This window comes from Sturnira hondurensis, unplaced genomic scaffold, assembly GCF_014824575.4.
Source record: "Sturnira hondurensis isolate 20B ecotype Veracruz unplaced genomic scaffold, ASM1482457v3 Scaffold0008380, whole genome shotgun sequence".
NCBI lineage: Eukaryota > Metazoa > Chordata > Mammalia > Chiroptera > Phyllostomidae > Sturnira > Sturnira hondurensis.
The window spans coordinates 2,011,110-2,035,341 of record NW_028081011.1 but is presented as its reverse complement, the minus strand read 5'-3'; the positions used below and the strand labels follow the sequence as shown (position 1 = coordinate 2,035,341).

The 24,232-nt window shown below is 49.0% G+C and overlaps 2 protein-coding genes across 7 annotated transcripts in view; one reads left to right on the top strand and one right to left on the bottom strand.

The window, feature by feature from the left end:
- Positions 1–1,850: 1,850 nt before the first annotated feature.
- Positions 1,851–19,544, bottom strand: MDH2 (malate dehydrogenase 2). The gene is made up of 9 exons (XM_037054801.1): positions 19,363–19,544; positions 11,280–11,448; positions 9,373–9,456; positions 8,820–8,929; positions 7,946–8,071; positions 5,124–5,201; positions 4,113–4,212; positions 3,597–3,748; positions 1,851–2,164 (listed from the first exon to the last, which is right to left on the bottom strand). Exons 1-9 carry the CDS (start codon positions 19,426–19,428, stop codon positions 2,033–2,035), a joined length of 1,017 nt encoding a protein of 338 aa, XP_036910696.1. The 5' UTR covers positions 19,429–19,544; the 3' UTR covers positions 1,851–2,032.
- An 89-nt stretch (positions 19,545–19,633) lies between these two features.
- STYXL1 (serine/threonine/tyrosine interacting like 1) overlaps positions 19,634–24,232 on the top strand; it is a 67,015-nt gene continuing 62,416 nt past the window's right edge. For 2 of the 6 annotated variants that reach the window (XM_037054800.1, XM_037054795.1), the window contains exon 1: positions 19,978–20,116. The gene's annotated coding sequence lies outside the window, so the exon portion shown is untranslated. Of the gene's footprint in view, positions 19,793–19,977; positions 20,117–21,009; positions 21,112–21,862; positions 21,920–24,232 lie in introns of those variants that run through there. The other 4 variants (XM_037054797.1, XM_037054796.1, XM_037054798.1 and 1 more) reach the window with 4 other exon arrangements.

Below are 24,232 nucleotides of genomic sequence, written 5' to 3'. Positions count from 1 at the left end.
CAGGGCAGAAGTAACGCCTGCTTGAGTGTGGTTGGCAGTGCTTAATGTGGGTGTAGTGATGTAGTTTCAATTTGACATTTCATCCAGAATGTCGTATGGTGTGCTTAAGTGTGATATTGTTATGCTTATGATTTTGTAATAAAAGAATTTTGTAATAAGGAGTGTTATTTGTCTGGACCCTGTATTTGAACTAATACCATCCTCATAACAGGTACATTTTCAACTTGTTTTTACTCCATTATGCCCAGTTTAAGTTTTTGAAATGTAAAAAAAGTGACACAGGAAACTATCCATACTTACAGCATGACTCAGGTGAGGTAGCCAGTCTCCAAAGCAGGCTCTCACAGATGCAGGTCTCCTGGGACTCATGACTGATGTGGCCGGCCCCACCCCCGGGCACCTGGGCTTGTGACTGGCTTCCACCAGTGTGGCAGGACTGCTGCTGTGCTGGTTGTGAACGTAGTAACCGCCCTTGCACTTGAGGGAACCCTGAGCCATTAAGAAATTTGTCTGCCCCGCAGTAGAGGGCCTGTGAAGAATGAGGCCCGAGACCTCACGAAGACGCCCAACTTTCTGGCCCCCTCAACACCAGCTTACGTGCCCGAACCACCATCTTGATGGTGCCAGGCCAGACAAGCCCTTGAAACTGGAGCAGAACCACCGGCCCTAATGACCTGCTGAACCTGGGAAGTAATAAAATAGCTTGAAAACAACTAGATTAGGGGTGTGTGTGTGTGTTACATATTAACAGATAACCAGAACAGGCTGGAAAATGGCACGAGAAGTATTGTCTCAACTTAAGAAATACGCAAAATCATTTTGCCCTGGCTGGTGTAGCTCAGTAGATTGAGCGCGGGCCTGAGAACCAAAGGACCCTCGCGGTTCGATTTCCAGTCAGGGCACATGCCTGGGTTGCAGGCCAGTTCCCAGCAGGGGATGCACCAGAGGCAACCACACATTGATGTTTCTCTCCCTCTCTCCTTCCCTTTCCCTTAAAGATAAATAAAATCTTTAAAAAAACATGCAGAATCAAGAGAATACTGTTTATTACTGGTAACTACTTCCTGCTTTATTTTTTGGCTACATTTTAGGTTTTGAACAATGAACATGTATTACTGTTTAACAAAATGACGTCACCCTTGACTGTAAAGTCCATGTTTTAGTTCCACTGGCCACAGCTGCACCCCCACAGGCACTTTCACCCTTCAGTGGAATGACATCGCCCACTGCCCAGGTTCTCTCAGGTGTGGAGCTGTTTCCACTTCAGGGGCCACGGCTCTGGGGGCCGAGGGCACCCAATACGGAAGGGAATCAGGTCCCCTTCTAATGCCCACATTTGTCCCAAGCCCAGCTAGGACAACGGAGTCTCTTCCAGGTCCCTGAGGAAGACAGACACGAAGCCGCCTCTCCCTCAGGACAGACAGCACCGTGTCCTCAGTCCTGCCCGCACCCCAACTTTCCTCACAACACTGTGGGATGTCACGGCCACTCTGCTCCAACAGAAGAGGACAAAACGCAGAGTGGGGCAGTGGTCAGCCAACACAGCTGAAGAAAGTGGTTGGCTGCTTAACTACAAACCACCACAGAGAACTAGGGACAGAAAGCAATAGCCTGGCACCAGCCACTGAGCTGCCCCTTCTCAGGTCACACGCCGAGGGACGCAGTGGTGCTAAGACGAAGGCTGGTGGGAGCAGTGACTGGTATTTGAGACCTTCTTCAAGCTCCTGGCAAAACCATCTTGTTCCAGTCTAGTATTTAAATAACACCTAGTTCTGATTTGTGATGAAAGAGATGCCAGACACTCTGAGCTCTAACGGGGCTGCAAGCACAGTATTTATGAAAGATACCGCGAAAAAGAAAATCAAAACCCACATTTATTGATGCATCAGTAGACCCATGATTTGGAAGGGACGGTGAAGTTAATACAATACTCCCCATCACAGCAAGTTGAAATACAAAGATCAGAAATTCCTTTACAGTGACATGATGCTGTAATAATAAGTTAAGGAAATGAACTGCTCACTAACTGCTCTTATTTCATGTTCTTTACAAACTCTTCTCCTTTCTTGATAGAGGCTTTCAGCTCAGGAATGGCCTCAGCTATCATCTTCTCTTCGAAAGGGGAGACTTTGCCGATGCCCAGATTCTTCTCGATGCCCTTTTTCTGAAAGGAGGGAGGCAGAAGAGTTTTACAACAAAGTTAATTTCCATGAATGAGTTTCTTACAGAAAACCCAACTTGAAATGTCATCAGCGCTGCCTAGACTGCCTACACCGGGCGCTGGGCAGCTGTGGAGGGGCCGAGAGCCCCCGGAGCTCGGGGTTCAGTTCGTCCTGGGGACCTGGGCTGCCACCTCCTTGTCCTGGACAGTGGACAAGCTGTCTTCCTTAAGTGTAAAATAAGGGCACTCCCTACCTCAGGAGAGGCTGTGAACACACGTGGGTGACGTGGCACACCAAGTGCTCAGTAACCAGTAGCACTCGATGCCACTCTCCCTCACGTGGAGCACACTTTGGGTTCTAGTGTGTTTCCTGAGTTGGTAAAGGATGAAAGAAACATTTTAATACCCACTTGAACCCAGTGCGTTTACGTAGGCAAACGTCTGACATCAGGGAACAACAGTGTCTATGCCACTGCCCACCTTCTCGAAAGGCCCTTCCCGACTCAATGGCCGGCCAGCCTCCTGCGCTCCCTCCCACAGGCCTCACCGCATTCTGCACACGCCTGTGCTGAATGCGTCACCGAATGAGCGTGTTTTAGCGTCAGTCTCCCCACCACGAGGAGCCCCTGAGGCCTGGGGCCACGTCTTACTGATCTTTTAACATCTTGGTGTCTGTGGGAAGGGCCTCTGGGTGGACCAGCAAGTCACTAGAAAGTTCCTTTCTGGGAATGAGATGAAGGCCACCACAGGTCTGCTTGATTTCAGCAGCTGCCCACACCTATGAAATGGAGACCTGGCTTGACGGTTTGTGTGAGTGAGACCCAGGGGTTTGGCTCACTGAAGAGTCAACCAGAGCAAACAGAGTCCGGCTGAGGCTAGCAGAACGCCCAGACGGGCTCCGTCCCAGAGTTTCAAGGGGATGGTCAGCAGCACATCCCAGAAGGAAAACCAGTGGGGCAGGGGGCAAGGAACCAGGACGCCTGAGCTGGACGGAGCAGCTGTGCACTGCCTGCAGACCTCCATGGAGGGGGCTCAGGCTGGCAGGCCTGGGGTCAGGACAGGGAGGGATAAGCACAATAAGCCACAGGGAGACTGGTGTGGGGAAGCCTCTTCTTTCAGAGCTGCCCATGGGCTGCTCTGAGATGGAACGAGGGTCTCATCGGAAAACACACCCTGGCAGCCACTGATGAGCAGCTGTCAGACCCCCGGGCAATGAAACTCCTGTGCCAGGAGGTGCCGACCCCACAGTTCCTCCCTGCTCTTAATTCTGTGATGCCCCTCTACCTTCAAAAGCCCAAGCACACACCAGGCAAATGTGGTGAGGCGCAGTGACCGCACAGAGGAACTCTGAATTCAACCAGACAGGGCAGAGCTCCTGAGTCTTAGAGAGAACACTCCTTCTACAGTCAAGAGACCCAGCCTCCAGGATACGTACCCCCAGCAGCAACGGTGTGGAGAAATAGGGACAGTCTGTTTCTTGGGACTTAACAAAGGAACATTCGACAACTCCTTCCTTTCCATTAATTGCATCCACAAGGGAAAAGACAAACCGGGCTCCAGCGTATGCCATGGACAGGGTGGCAGAGCCTAGGAGGACACAGAGAGGTGAGCCAAGCTAGCAGAGAGGCCATAAAATCCAGGTGAGCCTGCCCCGCCCGCTCAACAAGCATCTGTCAAAAATCTCAGCTTTAGCTGTGGAGACTTTAGGCCAGCATCCCTCACTCCATCCCAAACTCATGAATGGCAGGAATTAGCTCTGCTAACCTCAAGCACCACTCCACTCTACCAAGCAAGCTGAGCTCCCCGACACAGGGTTTTCTATCAAGTGAACAAACAGGAAACTTAGCGAGCATTTGCTCCCTGCCCAGGCCCTTGTAGTCTTCAACTCTGAACTCTTAACAGTGCCTCTGGCATCAGCACCCCACCCTCGAACTGCCTCTGAAAAACCTACCTGCTCCAGCCTTAGCCTTCACCACCTCGGTGCCGGCCTCCTGGATGCGCCCGGTGAGGGCTGTCAGCTGATCCTGGGGGAAGTCCACCTTTGGGGTGCACTGTAAGCCAGAGACACGGGGGTCCCGTGAGCAGGTTCTGGCCGCAGGCACCGCGCCCAGCTCCCGCACGCGCTGTCCTCGCCCGACTCCCAGAGGGTCTCTCGTGTCACCACTACTTGGGAAACTAAGAGCCTTTCTTTAAAAAAGCAAGAGTAAACTTTGTTGGGAGGTCCCTACTCATTTTTTAAGAACGTTTAATGTTTTGGACTCATTTTAGACTTAGAGGAAAGTTGTAAAAGCAGTACGAAGATTTCCCTCACCCGCCTTACCCTCCTGGTGACACTACGTGACGAACAGGCGACAAGCGTCAGTACACTCGTTATTAACAGACCCGCAGACCTCGTTCCAACATCACCGATCCCCCCACTGCCGCCCCCGGCTCCCGTTCAGCACCTCACCGGCAACAGACTAAGTCTCTTCCCTCGAGCCCACTCGTCTGTCTCTCCTCCAACAGTCCCTCAGCCCTGCTCGTCTTTCCTGACACTTGTCAAGGGCACTCTCATTCTGCAGAAAGCCCATCAGTTGGGATCGGTAAGGTGTTTCTGCGGGATTTCCTTGGAAGGTCATGCAGCTGTGGCAGGAACGCCGGACACTGCGCGTCCTTCTCAGTGCATTACGCTCGGGGCGGTGACCCTGACTGGATGCATCTCCTTCCCCGCGGCGCTCACCTTGTCTCAGTGCCTTCCGACTACACTCACCGCACTCGGCTGCAGGCTCCTGAAACACGGGCACCTGGCCAAGCCCCACACCCCAGACACCCCAGACGACTGAGGCAGGGCTGCACCACAGCAGGAATCCTTTCGGAATACACAGACGGGTAGACTTCTGTCCGCCTGTCCAGAGTGCCTCCCAGTGGAACCTGTCAAAGGCGGTCACGCGATTAAGGCTTCCTGGCAAGGGCGCACACCCACCTGAGAGATCAGAGGGATGATGGTCTTCCCAGCGTGGCCTCCAATGACAGGGACGTTGACTCGGGCTGGATCCAAACTCTGGTCAACAAAATGGGAAGTCTGATTAATTATTTTGCTTTTTTAAAAAGATTTTATTTATTTATTTTTAGACGGAGGGGAAAGGAGGGAGAAAGAGAGAGAAATATCAATGTGTGGTTGTTTCTCGTGCACCCCCTAGTGGGGACCGGGCCCACAACCCAGGCATGTGCCCTGACTGGGAATCAAACCAGCGAGAGACCCTTTGGTTGCAGGCCAGGGCTCAATTCACTGACCCACACCAGCCAGGGCAGCCTGGTTAATTTTTAACAAGCTCTTTTAAGTATAAAACATGTCATATCCACCAAAGCACCAATATTGGAAAACCCCACAGAACTAAAAATAAAACAAAGAAATCAGAAAAGAGACCGACGCCAGCCTTGCTTACCTCTACCATGGCCCCACCCCACGGTCTAACAAGCTTCAACACACATAGTGAGGAGTAACTTGTCATCTTGAGTTCGCTATGAGATTTTCCCTTGACAGTAAGTTGAAAACTGCCTCATTGTAGCCACTCCTGCAAGTGATCCCCTCTTTTTAGAATCAAAGAATGACAATCTCTTCCTCACAGATAATGCTATTCCTGGGCACAAGCTCAGACTTGGGTGCTCACACTCTGTCACAGACAAGAAGTCAAGGTCCCTTTCAGACATTTCAGGGTAAAATTCAAAACCAATTCCAGGAAGCCCAGGGTCGAGAACTCTGGGCTTCAACTCAAATAGCAATTGGGACAGAAAGAACAAAACCGGCAGGGGTCAGAATACCCTGGCTTATTAGTGGGCTTGCTGAAAGAGGTAAAAGGCCCCAGAGAATCTGCGAACTGACTATTTATGACTGTAAAAAATGAAATAATAAAAATCTGGTGGGAGTTTTGGGACACAGGTGAGCAGTCCCCAAATGCTGCAGCTACTGAACAGAACAGCCCTAAGGTGGGGACCAGCCTCGCCCAGGAAGGGAGACCCAGCCTCTAGGGGGGCAGGCACCGCAGGACCCTCAGAAGCCAAGGCATTGTGCCGGTCACCAGGACGCAGGCAGGAACGAAGCCCCTGCCTTCGAGAAACGTGCCGTCTAATGAGACAAATACAAAGAGACGTCACCATGAAGCCAGGGGAACACTTCATCAGCCCGGGTCAAGGCTTCCGGGGTCCGACCTAACTTCATCCGGGAAGACACCGGAGGCCTTCCCCAGGGGAAGCATATTCTGAGCAAAAGGAGCAAAGGCCAGCGGTAATAAAGGACGAGTATCACATCAGCAAAGTAGCGAATGTGAACTAGGAAAATTTATGAGCCCAGTGGAAGGGGAAGGCAACAGTAAAAGGGTCCGGGTGGCCGAGAGGGCCGAGGGAGGGACCGGGCACCGCAAGTTTCAGGGTCAGCTCTGACTCTTCAGGCATCTTCCAGGATGGCAGACGGCCTGAGGTGCGGGCACTTCTCCTAACTGAGGCGTGTCAAGCACTATATTCTCTGGGAGGGGCCGAAATCCCCCTTCCTCTACCCCCAGCAGTAAAGCTTCTGGGCTAAGACAGCACTATCTAATAGGGCTTCCTGCAAGAACACAGAAGCCATATGTGGCTATCCGAAAATGAATTTCTCATTTTATTTATCTAATTCAACAGCCACACGCAGCTACTGTACTGTGCACACAAGCCGGGCCCAGGGACACCGTGTGCTCTGGAAGCTGGGAGCACCACGGGAGCCCCCGAGTACCCTTGGCTTCAATGGGATCTCTTCCAAAAAGGCTTTCCTGACTCGAAGGAAATCACACTCTACATACACTGAACCGAACCGGTTATGCAATTAAACTATCTCTTGATATAAAGTGCCTGTCCACAGAGCCTCTGCCTGGGGCCATGTCTCTGGACACTGGTGACACCCACACCCAGAATCGCGCCGGAGGAACGCGTGGCAGTGCAGGTTGAAGTGGGGCGGCATCAGCACTTCAGAGGCAGGCCTGCCTGGCGCACGGGGGAGTAAAGTCAAGTCCAACTGTCCTGTGTGTGCACTTCTCACCAAACTGTGTACAATGTCCCCTAGAGAGGCAGGCCCCATCTGCAAAAATCAGGGGAAAAAATGACCTCAAGTTCAAGAAGGAGATTTTGGGGGCCAAAGTAAGTGGTTCTGCTGGATTCACAATGAAAAAGATCAGACAGCGCATTGTGAACGGCACTGAGGACCCCAAACCTAGTGCCAGTGCCAAACTCAGCTCAGGATGAGCCCCGCAGCTCCATCCTGCAGCTTCAGCAGGAGCAGACAACCGGCAAGACTGGCCCTCTCCGAGGAACACTACCACGGGTAACCCAACAAGGGAAGCCAGAACCACAGCCTAGGTATGACAATTCTGAACGCTTGGGGTTTGTCTAATAATTTATCTAACAATTAGCAGGTAATTCCTGTTAGTACTAGTTTCCAGAGGCAATGACCTTGGAGAGCACAGCTGAGTCCAGGCAATGAGAAACCCAGAGAAAGACCGAACCCTGGATGCATCAGGGAGAAGTAAGAGAGGAGCAGGCTGAGTCAAGCCTGAGACTGGCTAGTTCAACCCTGCAGGGGCCTGCTCTTTAGATGTCGCCCCCCGAAATGTGGGAGCTACTTCCCACCAAGAGGGCGAGCCGTTAAAAACATTTAAAACTCCCAAGTTCTAAGTGACCTGCTAGAGCCCTGGTGTCTTCTATGCCAATATGTGAGCCTAGGATGGCCCAGGGAAGTTTAGAAGAGGGAGCATGAAAGATACCCGATGAGGCTCTTACCTTCAGTTCTGCGACGAAAGTGTTGGCTCTGACAACATCCAGGGTTGTCACCCCAAAGATCTTATTGGGGTTGTACACTCCATGTTTCTTGAAAACTTCACTTGTGATGGGGATGGTGGAGTTAACCTAATAAATCCAAGAGAGAGGCATAATTTGCCCTGTGTTCTGAGAGCACAGCCAGGAAGCGACAGGACAGGCCACAGCAGGTGGGCTCCTGCTCAGCAGAGTGCTTCTTCTCCACGTACACAAAGGACCCGGGGTCCGGACTGCAGTAGGTGCTCTTCCCTTCGTGGCCTGAGTCCACAGTTCAATATGCATGAGACCTTTGAACTATCAACCTAAAAATGTGATGATGGCTCCACGGGGTATTGTCAGTCCAGCTAGAACTTACACCTGACCAGCTACTCCTAACAAAACACAGCACGGCACAGGGCCAAACGCTCAGAGGAAGGGCGCAGGGTGCAGTCCCAGCCCTGTCACTCCCCATGGTCACCCTGGGCAAACTAGTAAAGGTCTCTTTAACTGAGAGACTCCCTGAGGCTTGGGGCCTTTATCTGTAAATGAGGGGATGCTGGGGAACCAGGAATTGCAAACCCTGGGTACAGCACAATAAAAGTCCACAAGCTACCAAACCATGGCTGGATTTCCCAGATGGAGAAACTAAGGTTCAGAGAAGGGAAGTGATTTGCCCAAAGGCATACAGTTAGTGACGGAAAAACCAGGTTAAAACTCAGACCCTGCCAGAAGGCATCCTTAAGGAACAGATGTAGTTCACTCAACTTCCCACTTTGGTGTGTGAGTCTGAGTCCGCCCCCTAAGACATCAGCACACCTTCGCTGACTGTGAGCTCTTGCACAGTGCCTGCGGCACCCACCGGATTTGAGATGACGCAGATCATGGCCTCCGGGCAGTGCTGGGCACAGGCAGCAGTCAGGGTGGCCACGATTGTGGCATTGGTGTTGAACAGGTCATCCCGTGTCATACCTGAGAATAATCCAATCCAAGATGTTCACAAAGCACGGGGAGAAACTTCCTATGTGCCACGTGCTGTGTTAGCTGTTACAGGAAATTCAAACATGAGACAGGGTTCCTGTTCATCTGTCTTGCAAGGAAAATAGCCCAGTGTGACAAGTGCCAAAACAGAGATGTGTGGGGGTGGGGTCTGTGGGACGGGCCTCAGGAGTCAGTCTGGGGAGTCAGGAAGGATTCCCCAGCGTTAAAGTAAGGGTCAGGTTTAGGGAGGCGGGTGGAAGAAGGGCATTCTGGGCAGGGTGGGACCTGGAGGCCTTATCTTTCCACCACAGGCAATGGAGAACTTTCAGACTTTTTCCTGCGGCAGAGAGACCTGACTAGCTCCATTTTTCACGGAAAACTACTTTCTCCTCTGACTTGCAGCGGGATGCTAGGGGAGGCTTGCAAGCACACACCTGGTTTCCTCGGGACTCCGGCTGGAATAACGACCACATCACAGCCTTTCAGGCAGTCCGGTAGCTGCTCAGGTCCGAGGTAGCCTAGAAAAACACCCAAAAGAGCAATGTTATCGTTTGTGACCTAGAGGGACTATCACACCTGTGGGGACAGAACCCAGAAGGACGGCCCCACCTGCATCGTGACCACTGGCCACAGGAAAGGCTGGCAGGCCCACCTGTGACGTGCTTCCTTTCCCTTGAGGACTACGGCCCTGTGAATCTGACACCACTGGCTGGCAGCAATGCCCCCTTCACTCCACTTTCACTCCACTTTCCTCCAGCCTCCATCTGCTTGGGCCCCAGATTCAGAACGGATTAACCCCCAGGTTGGTGGAAAAACCAAACCAAGTCAGCCGCTTATCTTCACTCACGAGCCCTTCTCGGCTCCCAGTTAGAAGAGCTGCTTACTCTACGTCACCATCTCCCTAACAACTCCATCCCGGTCAGACCAGAAGGCACGCTGCTGAAGGCAATGAGAAAAGCCCCCTGTGCTGATAAACAAGAACTCTAATTATTAGCACCTATTTTGCTTATTCCTAGCATCGAAGGGAAATAAGGTCTACTTTTAAGGATTTTGGGGACATTTGCTCCAATGACCAAATCTGCTTGATTTTGACTTTTTCCTTATTTGCAAGAGCCTGAAGAAAATCCAAGTCTACAACACAAAAACAAATGAGCAAACAAATTCAGAGCGACTACAAAAGGCTCATAACAAATGAGTGTTGTTTACACCTTTCTGGACAGTAATTAGGTACTTTATAGTAAAAACCTTAAACTAGTCATACTTACTAGTTTTACTTTTAAGCCTCTAAGAAACAAAATATAATAGAGTTGAGGATGTTTGCCCTGACCAGTGCGCTCAGTGGGTTGGGCACTGTCCTGCAAAGTGAAAGGTCGCTGGTTCAATTCCCGGATCCGTGTTTCTCTCCCTCTCTTTCTTCTCCACCTCCTCCTCTCTCTAAAAATAAATAAAGCCCTCACTGGTGTGGCCCCGTGGACTGGGTGTCATCTCACAAACCAAAAGGTCACTGGTTGATTCCCAGTCAGGGCACAAGCCTGGGTTGCCGGCCAGGTCCCCGGTAGGGCAACCAATCGTTTCTCTCACACATTGATGTTTCTCTCTCTCCCTTTCTCCCTCACTTCCCCTCTCTCTAAAAACAAATAAAAATAAAATCTTTAAAAATAAATAAAGTCTTTAAAAAAGATGAGAATGTTTACCATAGCTTATATATTTATAGTAAAGAAAAACAGGAAAGAGCCCAGTGGTCCATAGCATGGGAATGATACTAAGTAAGTGGTAAATTACAGTACTGCCTCAAAGCTGATTTCATCCAGACTCGGGGAGATGAGAAATGTGCTAAGGTGCCAAGGTAAAACAAGCAGGATATATATAATTATATGCAATTATGAATTGCTTTTTGAGTAACACACCTACACTTCCCAAATAGGAAAGCAAACTTCCCTAAGGTGGTCGTACTTTGGGGAAGCTGGCCAATGTCACGCTGGGTGGAGAGCTGGCCCATGGCACAGGAAGGTGGCCTACAATGACCAGGAACAGCGTTTCTTACTGCCCCCAGTCCTTGCAGGATGTCCCCTGTCCCCATCCTCACGTTACTTTTCAAGTTAGGAAAAATTTCAAAAGGGAAGATCAGACCACTTTTATTTTTCTGAAAGGCACTATTATTTAAATTTTTATAGATGAGTCCAAAAAGGTGTGATCATTTGTGAAAGTTAACTCTAAACCGAACACAGAAATCCCATCTCCAAACATCTCCTAGTTTCTTCCAAGGATCTTACTGCCAACTTGGACCTCGGGCTGCTGGAGAGAAGAGGTGTAAATGCTCCAAGGCCAGTGTGCCCATTACCTTTCACGGTCGCTCGGGTCTCAATGTGGCTCAGATCGGCGGCCACTCCGGGTGTGTGCGCAATATCGTAGAGGGTCAGGCGGCTCACCAAAGGGCTGTTCTTCAGGAGAAGCGAAAGGGGCTGCCCGATGCCTCCAGAAGCCCCAAGCACAGCTACTTTCGCATTGTTCTAAAAACATGCAGAGAGGAAGAACTCTTAGGATGGCATCAGCACTAAATGGATTCACATTAGAAGGATATACCTCCTATACATACTGCACTGGCTTCTTTTGGAAAAATTTATTTGTTAATTTTTAGAGAGCAGGGGGAGAGACATGTCAATTTGTTGTTCCACTTACTTATGCATTCATTGGCTGCTTCTTGTGTGCACCCTGACCAGAGACGGAACCCATGACCTTGGTGTATCAGGATGCCACCCTAACCAAGTGAGCTGCCTAGCCAGGGCTGCACCGTCATCCTTTACTGCACAGGTGCCAAAGGAAGACACAGCTGTATTTTCACCGGTCCACAGATCCCATTTCCTTGTGAAGTTTCAGGCCTGCCTCAGGAAAAGTCATGCCTATAAAGGTCGTGACAGGGTCCTACTTCAAATACCGTCTGAAAGATGAGTAAGCTTTACTCTTTCAGGAAGCTGGACTGGTAATAGTAGCCTTACTTTCAATCTGCAGCTTTAAAAATGATAACCATTTACTGAGCACCTACCAATGGGCTAGACATCACATGTGGGGCTGCAGGACCAAAGACTCCTGCTAGCTCTAGTAGGGACAAGTAAAGAGATGTGCGAGAAGCTAAGGGAAAAGACCTACCGGTATGAACTGTGTGCAGGAGGGGTGTGGGGTGGGATGGCAATCAGGTATCTGGGGAAGAAGGATCAGGGAAGATTCCAGCACCATCTTGGCAGAAGCCTAAGGCAGGCTTAAGAGGGATGTGAGGCCCTGGCTGGTATGGCTCAGTGGACTGAGCACAGGCCTGCAAACCAAGGGATTGCAGTTCGATTTCCAGTCAGGGCACATGCCTGGGTTGCAGGTCAGTTCCCAGCAGGGGATCCACGCAAGGCAACCACACATTGATGTTTCTCTCCCTCTCTCCTTCCCTTCCCCTCTACAGACAAATAAATAAAAAAGGGGGGCGGGGGACGTGTGTATTTAAACAGCTCCTTTTCTACCAGGTGAGACAGACCTGCAGTCTCAGACTCCTTACCCCCTATCAATTCCCAGACTTTGGTGTGTACCAGAATTATGGGCGGAGCTTAAAAACAAACAAAACAAAAACAAAGAAACAAAAAGAACACAGGGCCAGGCTATAGGATCTAGGACTACATTGCTACCAAGTTTCCGGTGTGATTCTGACACCGCAGAGGTTTGAAAATTACTACTGCTCCCCACCAAGCTGAGCAGAAGAACAAGCAGCAGTTGGCCCTGGCACATCAAGAACAGTTTAAAAAGTGATAGTTTCGTAGTGGGGGGCAGGCTTCCAAAGAAACTAGATGCCTCATTAACACCTGAAAGGCCAGACTAGACGCATTTGTGTCGCTTCACCATCAGCTTACTGGAAGTGAAGTCCTCTGTATTACCTGACTTGCAACAGTTGCTCCGGAGCTACTAGATCTAATAACTGGTCATCACCTAATTGCATGTATTAAAACAAACAAACAAACAAACAGCTTTATTGAGATGTTATTTCCCTACATAGTTCACTCATTTAAAATGTACAATCCAATGGTTTTAGCATAGTCAGAGTTGTACAACCATTACCCTTTACAAAGAACCCTCATACCCGATATCTCACTTCCCATTTCCCTACAACCACTGGCAACCACTCACCTACTTCTGTCCCTATAGGTTTGCCTTTGCCTATGCTGGACGGTTCACGTGTGAATGGCATCTTGTAACACGTGGCCTTTTGTGTTGGCTTCTTTTACTGACCATGTTTCCAAGGTTCATCCATGCTGTAGCACATATTGGCACCCCATTTCTTTTTTCAGAAAAAGATTTATTTATTTATGAGGAAGAGAGGGGGGAGAGAAATGTCAATGTGTGGTTGCCTCTTGTGTGACCCCACTAGGGATGGGCCTGGCTGCAGGTCCTGCAACCCAGGCATGTGCCCTGACTGGAATCAAACCAGCGACTCTGATTTGCAGGCCAGCACTTAATCAACTGAGCCACACCAGCCAGGGCCCATTTTTTTAAATGGCTGAATAACATTCATCGCGTGGATATACCTGCCACATTTTGTTTAGCCATTCATCAGCTGGACAATTGGGTGGTTTCTACCTTTGGCTATGATCAATAGCGCTGCTTTGAATATGCATGTGTAAGTTTTTGTGTAGACATACTTTTAATTCTCTTGGGTATATACCAAGGAGTGGAGCTGATGAGTCATGTGGCAACTCCATGCTTAATCTTTTTAGAAACTGCTAGACTGTTTTCCAAAGTGGCTGATCCATTAAGGCTCATTACAATTCCACATGCACCAAATTTCTATGTGCCAAGTGCCAGCCTGGCTTCCTAGAGTCAATAAGACCTGCAAAGTGAAAGACAGGGAAACTTATATGGCACCTAGTGTGACAAGTGCCATGGAGGCATATACTAGGAAAGCAGCAGCACAAACTGGGGAGAATAAACTGTTGGAGGGGTTTCTGAAGGTAGGCAGTTAGCAGGTAGACACCAGTGGTGTGAGGTGGGGGGGAGACATGGAGCACGGCCCGCTCACGGGAAGCAGGCCCAGCAGTTCTTTACGACTTGAGCACTGTTGGATACATATGGAGAAAGGAAGAGGTAGGGCCAAGCACAGAATATCTAAGTCCTTGTAAGCTATGGGGGACCACTGAATGGCCTCACAAGCTGGGAAGAACATGACCAGATCTGTGTTAGAGCGGAAGATGGAGTGGAAATGTACGAGAACGGAAGCAAGGAGACTACTGTAACAGCCTAAGAATGACTGAAGGGTGGAATAAACAAAGCAGCAAGGATGGGTGGGTTGTGAGCGACTTGAGGAATAGCAGCAATAGATTTAAGTTACCCCCTTCATCTAAATGGTGAGTAGAGGGAGGAATCTGGGGTGACGACTTTCTGGCTGGAGCGGACAGCACTGTCTTTACACATGGAGGGAACTGAGGAGGGATAAGGGGTTTGGGAGAAAGGACAATGCATTGCTTGCATATTGAGTTTGGGCCACCTGAAACATCCAGACACACACATGTGGCTGGTAGGTCCCCAGACAAAGGGCTTGGTCTGGGGGTCATAGTATCTGTCCCAGGATTAACAGAAGCCATGGACATGGACAGGGCACAACAGGGAACAGAGAAGAGCAGTAAGAACACCAGCACGTAAGGAGTGGGAGGAAGAGTGTGAAGGATGATGAACTGATACTTACAGCCACCCCCACCCCAGACATTTTTAACAACCAATTCAATGCCTGCTTCTCCGTGATCTTTCCTATGAAGGGCAGAATTTATTACAAAGAAATACCCTGCCCCAAACTCAAGCCACCCAGCTACCTCATTTACTGGGAACACTGGAAATAAAGTGTGACAGCTGGCTATTTATCAGGGTCTGCTCTGTGGCAGGCACTGAACTTAGTCTTTCCTCACGTAATTCTTACAACTCTATTAAGCAATATTAACAGACTCATTTTACAGATGAGGAACTGAAGCACAGAGGTTGTAAAATACACAGACTCACAAAGATAGCAAGTGATGAAGCTAGGATAGAAGCCAAACATAGGCAATTTGAGTCTTGACTTTGGTGTCTTAAAAAGAGTCTTAAAGAAAATAGATCACCTGGCTGGGGTAGCTCAGTGGATTGAGCGTGGGCCTGCGAACCACAAGATCGTGGTTCGATTCCCAGTCAGGGCACATGCCTGGGTTGCAGGCCAGTTCCCAGCAGGGGACTCATGAGAGGCAACCATACATTGATATTTCTCTCCTTCTCTCCTTCCCTTCCCCTCTAAAGATAAATAAATAAAATCTAAAAAAAAAAAAAACCCCAAAATAGATCTAAGTCTTGCCCTGGAGCTCATTCCCATTGTACAAAAGACATTCTTCTTCTTTAGGTCTCATTCATGGCCTTACCAAAATTTCAGCCAATCTCAATGATGTTGTTTCTAATCTAAAGTCAAATGAGAAGGGAGCCTACTCCTGACTGGCAGGCAGGCAGCAGTCAGACGTTAGGAGACAAACAGAAAAGACAGCAGGGGCGAGAATGCAAAGAACTGTGTGTGGTCATCTAGTGTGGCTGTTTACTCTGGGTCCTCACACTGTTGCTCACACTATTCTATAGCAACTGGTGTTGGTAAAACCATGCTTTCATCACCAGATACAATCAAACCAAACAAGCCCAAAACCAAAACAACCCTGCACCATGCAATCTGTTAAGTGAAAACTCTAAAAGCATATAATTTCAACTAAGATTTGAAATTATTTTTTAAGTTGATGCTTTAAAGGCGAACCCTTGACTTCACTAGCCAGACCCACTCAGAACCCAATCTGGTAATCATACCCACTTTCAGATCCTCAATTAGCTCTCCCATATCTTTACCCTAATCTCAGGGATTCCCAAATTCCAATTCCACATTCCCAGCTGCTTAAGACATTCCACTGATCCCACAAACCCAACTGTCTAGATAAATTTATCCTTTCTACCTCTCCCATCTCCAATGGCACCTGTGTTCTTCCCAACTCAAACCTTTGGAACCAGCTTCCACCTCTTCCCTTATTAGAGACACTCAGTTAGGGCATGAAGGACTCAGCACCTCAGAGATACTTCCCATGATCTAACTTGGTCATCAGCACCACCTCCAAACCATCCTTCATAAAATTTACAGTTTTAATCCTTTCCTTGCTTCTGAAGTTCCTCACACCCAAATTGCTCAGCATGTCTTCCAAGGCTGACCAGGGCAATGATTCCAACCTGGGGGCTTAAGACAATTCCACTGGGGTGTAGGATAAAGACGTTAAAGTCATGTTTTCATTTTTATCTGATAAAGAATCAAACTCTACCAAGACACAGACTGACCCGATGCCCTCCGTAGGGTCCTTGGCCAATCAGCCCCAAATAATTCACAAGATGAACACGGGAGGAGGGAGGCAGATAAAAAGGTCACTCATGCTGCTGTTTCCAGGGTGCTGAGGTGATGTTACTGTCTGTACATTACAGAATTTCATCACCTTAGTTAGCATTTATAAAAACACATCCCTGTGGTGGAGGAAGCTTTACAATGAAGTTAAGAATCTTTGGTACTGCAGATGTTAGCTCAAGATCTCTCTGGAAAAGATCTGTCTCCAAACCCAGTAACCTCTTCTAAGTTGAGAAGTATTGTCAACAGCACACCGCTTAGCAGCTGTTTTGAAAATGGACACGGAGGAACACTTCTTTCATTTACACTTTTGCTTTTTAAAGTTTGTTAGTTTGTTTTTAAGTTTCTATTTTTGTTTGTTATAACATACAAGGTCTGTCCAGATAAAGTCCAGCCACTGTTAATATAATGAAAACAGTCTACATGACATTGATGTAACCTGGCAGCCAATGAGAGGACTGGAATGCACATGTGTGAACAATGACAACTTCACTATACTAGTCATTGGGGGCAGTAGACTCTGTTGAGTGTGCTGTGTGGCCGTCACATTCAAAATGACTGAGCAAGCAGAGCTGTGGATCTGCATTAAATTTTGCATTAAGGTTGGACATTCATTCCTTATGCAGAAACTATTCCAATGATTCAGAAGGCCGCATCTATGGGCAACTGGTGATTGATAGCTTTATCATGACCACATACCCACTCAGGCATCACATCTCACAAGATTTTGGTTTTTGGTGAAACATCAAATCACCCAGGTGACTTGGCGCCCCCTACAGCCCAGATTGGCCCCCTGCAATTTCTAGCTTTTCCCAAAACTAAAATCACCTTTGAAAGGGACAAGATTTCAGACCCTCGATGAGATTCAGGCAGCTGATGGCAACTGGGAGAACTGTGTGAGGTCCTAAGGTGCCTACTTTGAAGGGGACTGAGACATCACTGTCCTATGTACAATTTTTTTGTATCTTCTTCAATAAATGTCCTCGCTCCCATATTACATGACTGGATACCTTCTGGACAGACCTCGATTGTATTAGTATGTATTTGGTTTTTCTACTTTTTATTTAATTAATTCTTGTTCAAGTACAGTTTTCTGTCTTGTATTCCCAGGCCGCCCCCGCCCCCGTATTAGTATGTATTTGTAGCAACACATATATCGAGGCTGCTGTGTTCAACACATCTTTACTCTAGAGGATACAGGATGTGAAGTCTCTACACCAATGTAACATTTGGCTCAAGCTCACCTTTCTGACACTCTACTTTCTCAACATCTCTCCTTGTATGTGTAATAGGCATTTTAAACTCAACATACCTAAAACGGAGCTCCTGATACCCCCTGCCTGCCCCAAACCACTCTCTTCCAGCAGCCTTTTCCCCATCTCGGCAAACACCAAAGGCTTCGTGTCCCCCACGCTGCTCCTTCTCTCGGGACCGCTCACCAAACTGTCCGTCAGTAAACCCTGCTATCTTACCTTTGGCCAACTCCTCCTGCTACTCTTCAGCATCAATCTTCATCACCCCTACTTGCCTTAAGTTTACTCATTTTTGGCTCATCTCAAGTGCTACTTCTTTTTTTAAAATATTTTATTTATTTATTTTTAGAGAGAGGGGACGGGAAGGAGAAAGAGTGGGAGAGAAACATCAATGTGTGGTTGCCTCCCATGTGTCCCCTACTGAGGACCTGGCCTGCAACCCACACATGTGCCCTGACTGGGAATCAAACCTTGATCCTTTGCTTCACAGGCCCGCGCTCACTACACTGAGCTACACCAGCCAGGGCTCAAGTGCTACTTCTTATTCATCTTGGTATCCCCTGTAACACCCAGCCCCGCTCTTGGCAAGCACAGACATTCAATATATTTTCCAAATGAATTAAACTTACAGAAGAATGATCTGAAGGACAAACTAAATAAGAAATTTGGACTCTCCTTTAATAATCAACTCCCTTTTGCCCTGGCTGGTGTAGCTCAGCGGACTGAGCACAGGCCTGGGAACCAGACGGTCGCAGTTGATTCCCAGTCAGGGCACATGCGTGGGTTGCAGGCCAGTTCCCAGTGGGGGACACAGGACAGACAACCATACATTGATATTTCTCTCCCTCTCCCCTTCCCCTCTAAAAAATAAATGAATAAAATCTTAAAAAAAAAACCCCAAAACTCCCCTGTGGGTGTGGCAATGTGGGCATCTCCTGGGTTCTGATTTTCCTTGTATCAGAATCGCCTGGGGCACTTGATAAAAATACAGAGGCCCAGGTCCTACCCTTCTTCAATGAATCTGAGCCTCTGATCTTTATTAGCTTTCAGGGGATTCTGCCACACACCAGAGTTCGAGAACCAATGTCCTAGAAGAAATAGCTAAAAATAGTTTAGGCTTTAGTAGTCCCAGTCCTAGTATTGAACTGTTACAACACCTGGCGGTTAGGCCCAGTACATCACAGCATAAGGATCCTTTAGAAAGGCGTTAAAAAGAAGCAGTCTTCAGGTTCTTAGAGGGAAGCTTGCTGATCCAAAAGCCACTGACAGTGGTCAGGAGAGCTGAATTTTAATCCTCTAGCCAAATGACTGTGTAACCGCGGGCCAGTCCTCTACCCTCAGTACCACGTCTGCCTGTACTATGGAGTTAGGAATTACACTTTATTTGTATGCTGCAAGAAGAACAAGGTTATTTACTCAAAGTTGTATAAAAACATAAATAACTTTCGGCCCCAGAGCCCTGGCTTCTCAATCCTGAAGGGTTGCAGAGCAAGAACAGACCTTACCTTCCGCAGAACCCGGGGATTAGCTAGGGGATGGGAGAAGTGCACCGGCTCTGGAGTTGGGCTAACTCTCCCCTCTCTCCTGCACTTCCCGCCTGGTATTAGGGCCGGCCTAGGGTGTTACAGCCTCCGGCCCGTACCTGGCGGCCCTGTGGAGAAGGCTGGACTGGGGTCCCGGCAGCTCGCGGGCCACAAACGCATGTGCCCCAGGCTGGGGGCTTCTGCCTGCAACTAGCCCCTCGTGGGACCTACCTGGGCCGAGGTGCTGAAGCTGCGGCGGAAAGCGGCGCCGGTAGGCCGGGCGAGGGCGGAGAACATGGCTGGGGCAGGCAGGATGCGGATTAGCAAGTGAAGGAGCTGGCTGCAAGATAGTGACTCCAACGACCTCCACACCGCTCCCCGGGCTTCTGGCTCCGCTCCGCCTGGCCTCGCGAGAGGGCCCAACTTCCGGCCCCGCCCCTCCTCCCAGATCTCGCGGGGTCAGTTCCGGCTGTCGGGAAGGAAGGCACAGCGGCGCTCTTAGGTTCCTCCGATGTTAGTGTGAGGCTGGGCATTAGCAGCCCGGGTGTTTCGTATAGCTGGTCCGGGAGACGCTGTCGGAGTGGGAGGGAGAGCCCCTCTCCCAAGAGGTGGAAGAGGACGAGATTTAGGCCGGAAGAGCTTTAGAGGAGCCTTTTTCCAGGTGGGGCTCCAGACAAAGGCTCTGACTGGGAGACCGGCCAACATCCGAGCCCCCCNGCCTGGCCTCGCGAGAGGGCCCAACTTCCGGCCCCGCCCCACCTCCCAGATCTCGCGGGGTCACGGCCAGTTCCGGCTGTCGGGAAGGAAGGCACAGCGGCGCTCCTAGGTTCCTCCGATGTTAGTGTGAGGCTGGGCATTAGCAGCCCGGGTGTTTCGTATAGCTGGTCCGGGAGACGCTGTCGGAGTGGGAGGGAGAGCCCCTCTCCCAAGAGGTGGAAGAGGACGAGATTTAGGCCGGAAGAGCTTTAGAGGAGCCTTTTTCCAGGTGGGGCTCCAGACAAAGGCTCTGACTGGGAGACCGGCCAACATCCGAGCCCCCCCTACCTTAGCCAGACTTACTCCTGCTCCCGGTAGTAGGAGGGGCCTCCGAGCTCTGGAAAACCCTGGAAAGGAAAGGAGCGAGGGGTAGAGAGCTTGACGGTCCCGGGGGTAGGGTGGGCGGATGGGGGGATTCTGGTCTGTCGCTCCATACACTCCCCTGCTTGCATACACATACCGCCCAGCCACTGTTCCTCGGGGTGCCACCACCGAGACACCACCACCGAGAATGGCTGACCCTGAACACTGACTTAGTGCTAGGCCTGTTCAGTGAGCCTTACAGCATGTGCCAGCCTTGTGTTAGGAAGGAACTGGTATCTAGGTAACTGATGTGGTCAGCCAGTCCCTAAATCTCAGCTTTGCCCAGCACTGCAAAGAATTTGGCCGCGCTGTTTCGACTTTAGGGACGAAGAAACTGGCTGCGGTTAAGGGGCTTTATTCAGAGTTCACTGAGACAAAGTAAAGAGATGGTTTCTGCTCAAAAGGAGTTTATAATTTAAATTTACACATTAAATTTAAGCTTCAAGCACCCCGCCCCCCCCACTCCACCCACCCACCCCCCCACCCCCCCGCTATTTTCTGGGCATACAGAGAAACCTTGCCCTCACTTCTGAAAGTTGAGTCGAGTGGGGCAGATAGACATGCTGCAGTTTGTTGCCTTGAGAGAGGAACGCACAATCCTGGGGGTGGGGGAAGGGTGGGGGATCAGCTTGCCTGGAAAGGATGGTTAATTTGGAAAGCAGAATGAAAAGGACAGTTAGTGAGAGCGCTAAAGACAAGGGAGTGCCCGCCTGGTGACTGGCTGACTATTTTCTCCCTCCCTTCCACTCGTTTATTGAGCTACTAAGATGTGCCAGCCCGATCTTGGAGCTGGGGGTTCAACTGTGAACAAGACACACACATTTTCTGCCTTCAAGACGCTCAGCGTGTAGTGGGAAAGAGGTAAATTGATGTGGGCAACACTAGGAGAATTGTGAGGTGCTGTGGGAACAGAGAGGAGGTGTATCTAACCCAGCATGGGTGCGAGTAGGTGCCATGTGAGAGAGGACTCCGAGGCATGAAAGGTCTAAGGTGAGAGACAGAGAAGGACCCATTTCACTCCAGAGGAGGAAGAGATCCTTGGGCATTGGAATTCTCAAAGGAGGAGTGCTAGGAGCTGGGCATTTAACAGTGGAAAATTGATGTGGACCCCAGCTTGTGGGGTCCGTGACATTGTGGATGGGGGAGAGACATTCATACTTACTACCAAGTCCTGTGGAGGAAAAGGGACAGCATGGCCTTTTCTCTCTGGGGGCACAAAAAGCTGCAGCGTCCACTATGACAGGCCTTTATTGGGTTTCTGCTCACATTACAAGATGGTCCTCATTTACTATGCAGAGGTTGCTTTAGGTGGTTACCTTTTACAGAAAACAAAGGAGCCAGTGCCACTAATCACATTGCAGAAGAGGGATGTTTGCAAGTGAAAAGGGAAAAGTAGTTGAACTGGTTACACTCCATCTTGGGGGCGTTTTAGCATGGATTTTAGGAAGTTACAGTAAGTACTTTCTGTCTCAATTCAGGGTGAGGCAGTTTTAGCAAAAGCAAGACTCAAGTGGCCTAGGCACACTGCAAGGCCTGATTCCCCACGGGAGAACCTATCTGTGGGCGTGGGTCCTGTGCATCTCCGAGTGGGAGCTGGGCCCACACTACGCAGAACAGTCTCCTACAGAAAATGTTTAAAGAAGAAAAGAGCCCAAAGGAAAACCCAGAGGTAGGGAAGCCTAGGCCTATACTTTGGGGACAGTGAATAGATAATTTCTGATGAAATGGGGACACGAGGAGGAGCAATGTCCTTTATCTTGCCATTGACCACGTTCTCTGGTTAATTATTTGCCTCTCTTACCACGAGAACTTTGAGCACCTTGAGGTTGGATACGTCTCTCATCTCTCCGACTTTATTGTCCAGCACTGACCAGGCTGAGAGTGACACTTTGAGTTGGGAGAGAGTTGAATGTTTTTAGATAAATCTGGAAAAAGCAGGTTGGAGAAACCAGATTGTGCAGGGCCTATGAACGTTAGCTGAGTTGGTATTTTATTCCTTGGGAAGCAAGTGTTTATCAAAGGCTTTTAGGCTGCCATCAGAACTGTGAAGAAGATTAGACTGACCTGGGCAGGCTAAAGATTCCACAGGAAAAATGTAGGGGGCGGGGAGATTGTGTAGGAGGTTATCTTACGAGGCGATAAAGATCCGAATGATGATGACATTCAGAGAGAATGTGCGGACAGTCTTTTGGGAAGTTTTGGGAACAGAATGTTCCCAAAAGAAGGAACAGTCTCACGGGAAGAATCTAGAGTTTATGCCTATCTGGGTTTAAGAAATGAATGAAAGGGATGTGGAATATTAGTCTGAGAGAAGTATGTACAGAAACAGGGAATTCTGGGGTTGTGTGGAAGGAAAGTTGGCTAGATAAATTTAAAAAATAAAGTGTTTCATTTTAGATGGGCCAAATTGGAAGTGATGGTGAGTTGTCCATGTAGAAATAATCAGTGGACAAAAAATGGGGAATTACTTCCAAGAAGAAATGTGCGATTGAAACACAGAAGAAAGCCAGGCCTGAAGTCATCTCTGTAGAAGGGAAAGTTGAGGCCGAGAGAGAGAAGCCATTAGCCTGTCAGCATCTCCACAACACCTCACTACCTGCCAAGTCCTTTCCTGGGGCCATCCCAGACAACTTAACAGCAAAAGTGTCCTTACATGCAATTCCCGTCTGCTTCCCTTTAAATCCCAAGATAGTTCATAAAAGTCTGGGACAGCTGTTGTATCAGGCAGTGACTGCCAGGTGCTGTGCTCTGTTTTGCGTGGGTAACTGCTACATGCAGGGTTGTATTCAAGAAGCCTAGTGCAGTCATAAAAACTTTATCTTCATCCCTGCTCTTTCTAGGAATCTTTACTTGCCCCTGGATTATATCTGGTCACCAGGATAGACAGACTTACTGCAATAGCCGAAATGTCCAGATCACATTAATAGTCAAAGCTTTGAACTTAATTCAAAGTTAAAATGTCTCTTCTTCTCAAGCTTTAGTTAGGCTCCACTTTTGGAGAAGGGTAGTTGACTTCTGTATTTCTCCATCTTGCTTTCTCATCTCCTCTCTACCCTGACACCATGCAGATGGAGGCTTCAGAGCCATCAGTATTTTTTTATAACATATAATTCTTTTTAAAAAAGATTTTATTTATCTTTAGAGGAGAAGGGAAGGAGAGAGGGAGAGAAATACCAATGTATGGTTGCCTCTGGTGTGTCCCCCGCTGGGGACTGGCCTGCAACCCAGGCATGTGCCCTGACTGGGAATCGAACCGAGATCCTTTGGTTCACAGGCCCGCACACAATCCACAGAGCTATACCAGCCAGGGCAGAGCCGTCAGTATTGATGGAGGGGAATGTAAGAGTAGAGCTAGGGGCAGGAAAGATCTCTTTGTCATCTGGCATTAGTATTTTCTGGGCTTGATGAGAATTTAGTTGACTCCTCTGTGCAGTGCTTTTGTGGATCTCTCTTACCTGCAGTTCTCTTGACTTAGTGGTTACACTTATCTTGCTGCTTTCGGTTGCTTCCTCAGCTCCTGGTTTCTTGAATTCCCCACTACCTGCAGTTGGTCCCTCGTTCCTCTAGGTAGCCCCTCTTGGGCAAAGTCCATTTAAGATGGCTTCTAGATGGCCTCTCCTGCCTGGCCCACATCTGGCCTGTAGGACACACTAATGTATCTTTTGCCTTAACAAAATCTGGGAATGCAGACAGTTTCAAATGCAGCTGCCTCACTTTGCTTTATTAACAGCCTCAGACTTTTAAAGCTGGGGACCCAGCATCAGCCTCTGTGCCTGCACAAGCTTCAGAGGGCACACACCAAGTTATTCTGGGGCTTTCTTTCTGGTTTCATGAATTGTTTCAAGAAAGCCGAGACTTGTAAATGTTTGAAAAAGAACGAAGGATGCTAATGGAGGGGGTGAACTTTGAGATGTCTAAAGGAGAGGGCTATTGGGAGAGGGGGAGGAGGAAGGATTAGGTAGGAGAGGATGAGGTCACAGGA

Coding starts and splice junctions, on each gene's coding strand:
- MDH2 (XM_037054801.1), bottom strand. CDS start 19,428: ATGTTCTCCGCCCTCGCCCGGCCTACCGGCGCCGCTTTCCGCCGCAGC. Junction 8,072..8,819: donor TCTGCGTCATCTCAAATCCG/GTGGGTGCCGCA, acceptor TGGATTTATTAG/GTTAACTCCACCATCCCCAT. Junction 4,213..5,123: donor TCATCCCTCTGATCTCTCAG/GTGGGTGTGCGC, acceptor TCTGGCTTACAG/TGCACCCCAAAGGTGGACTT.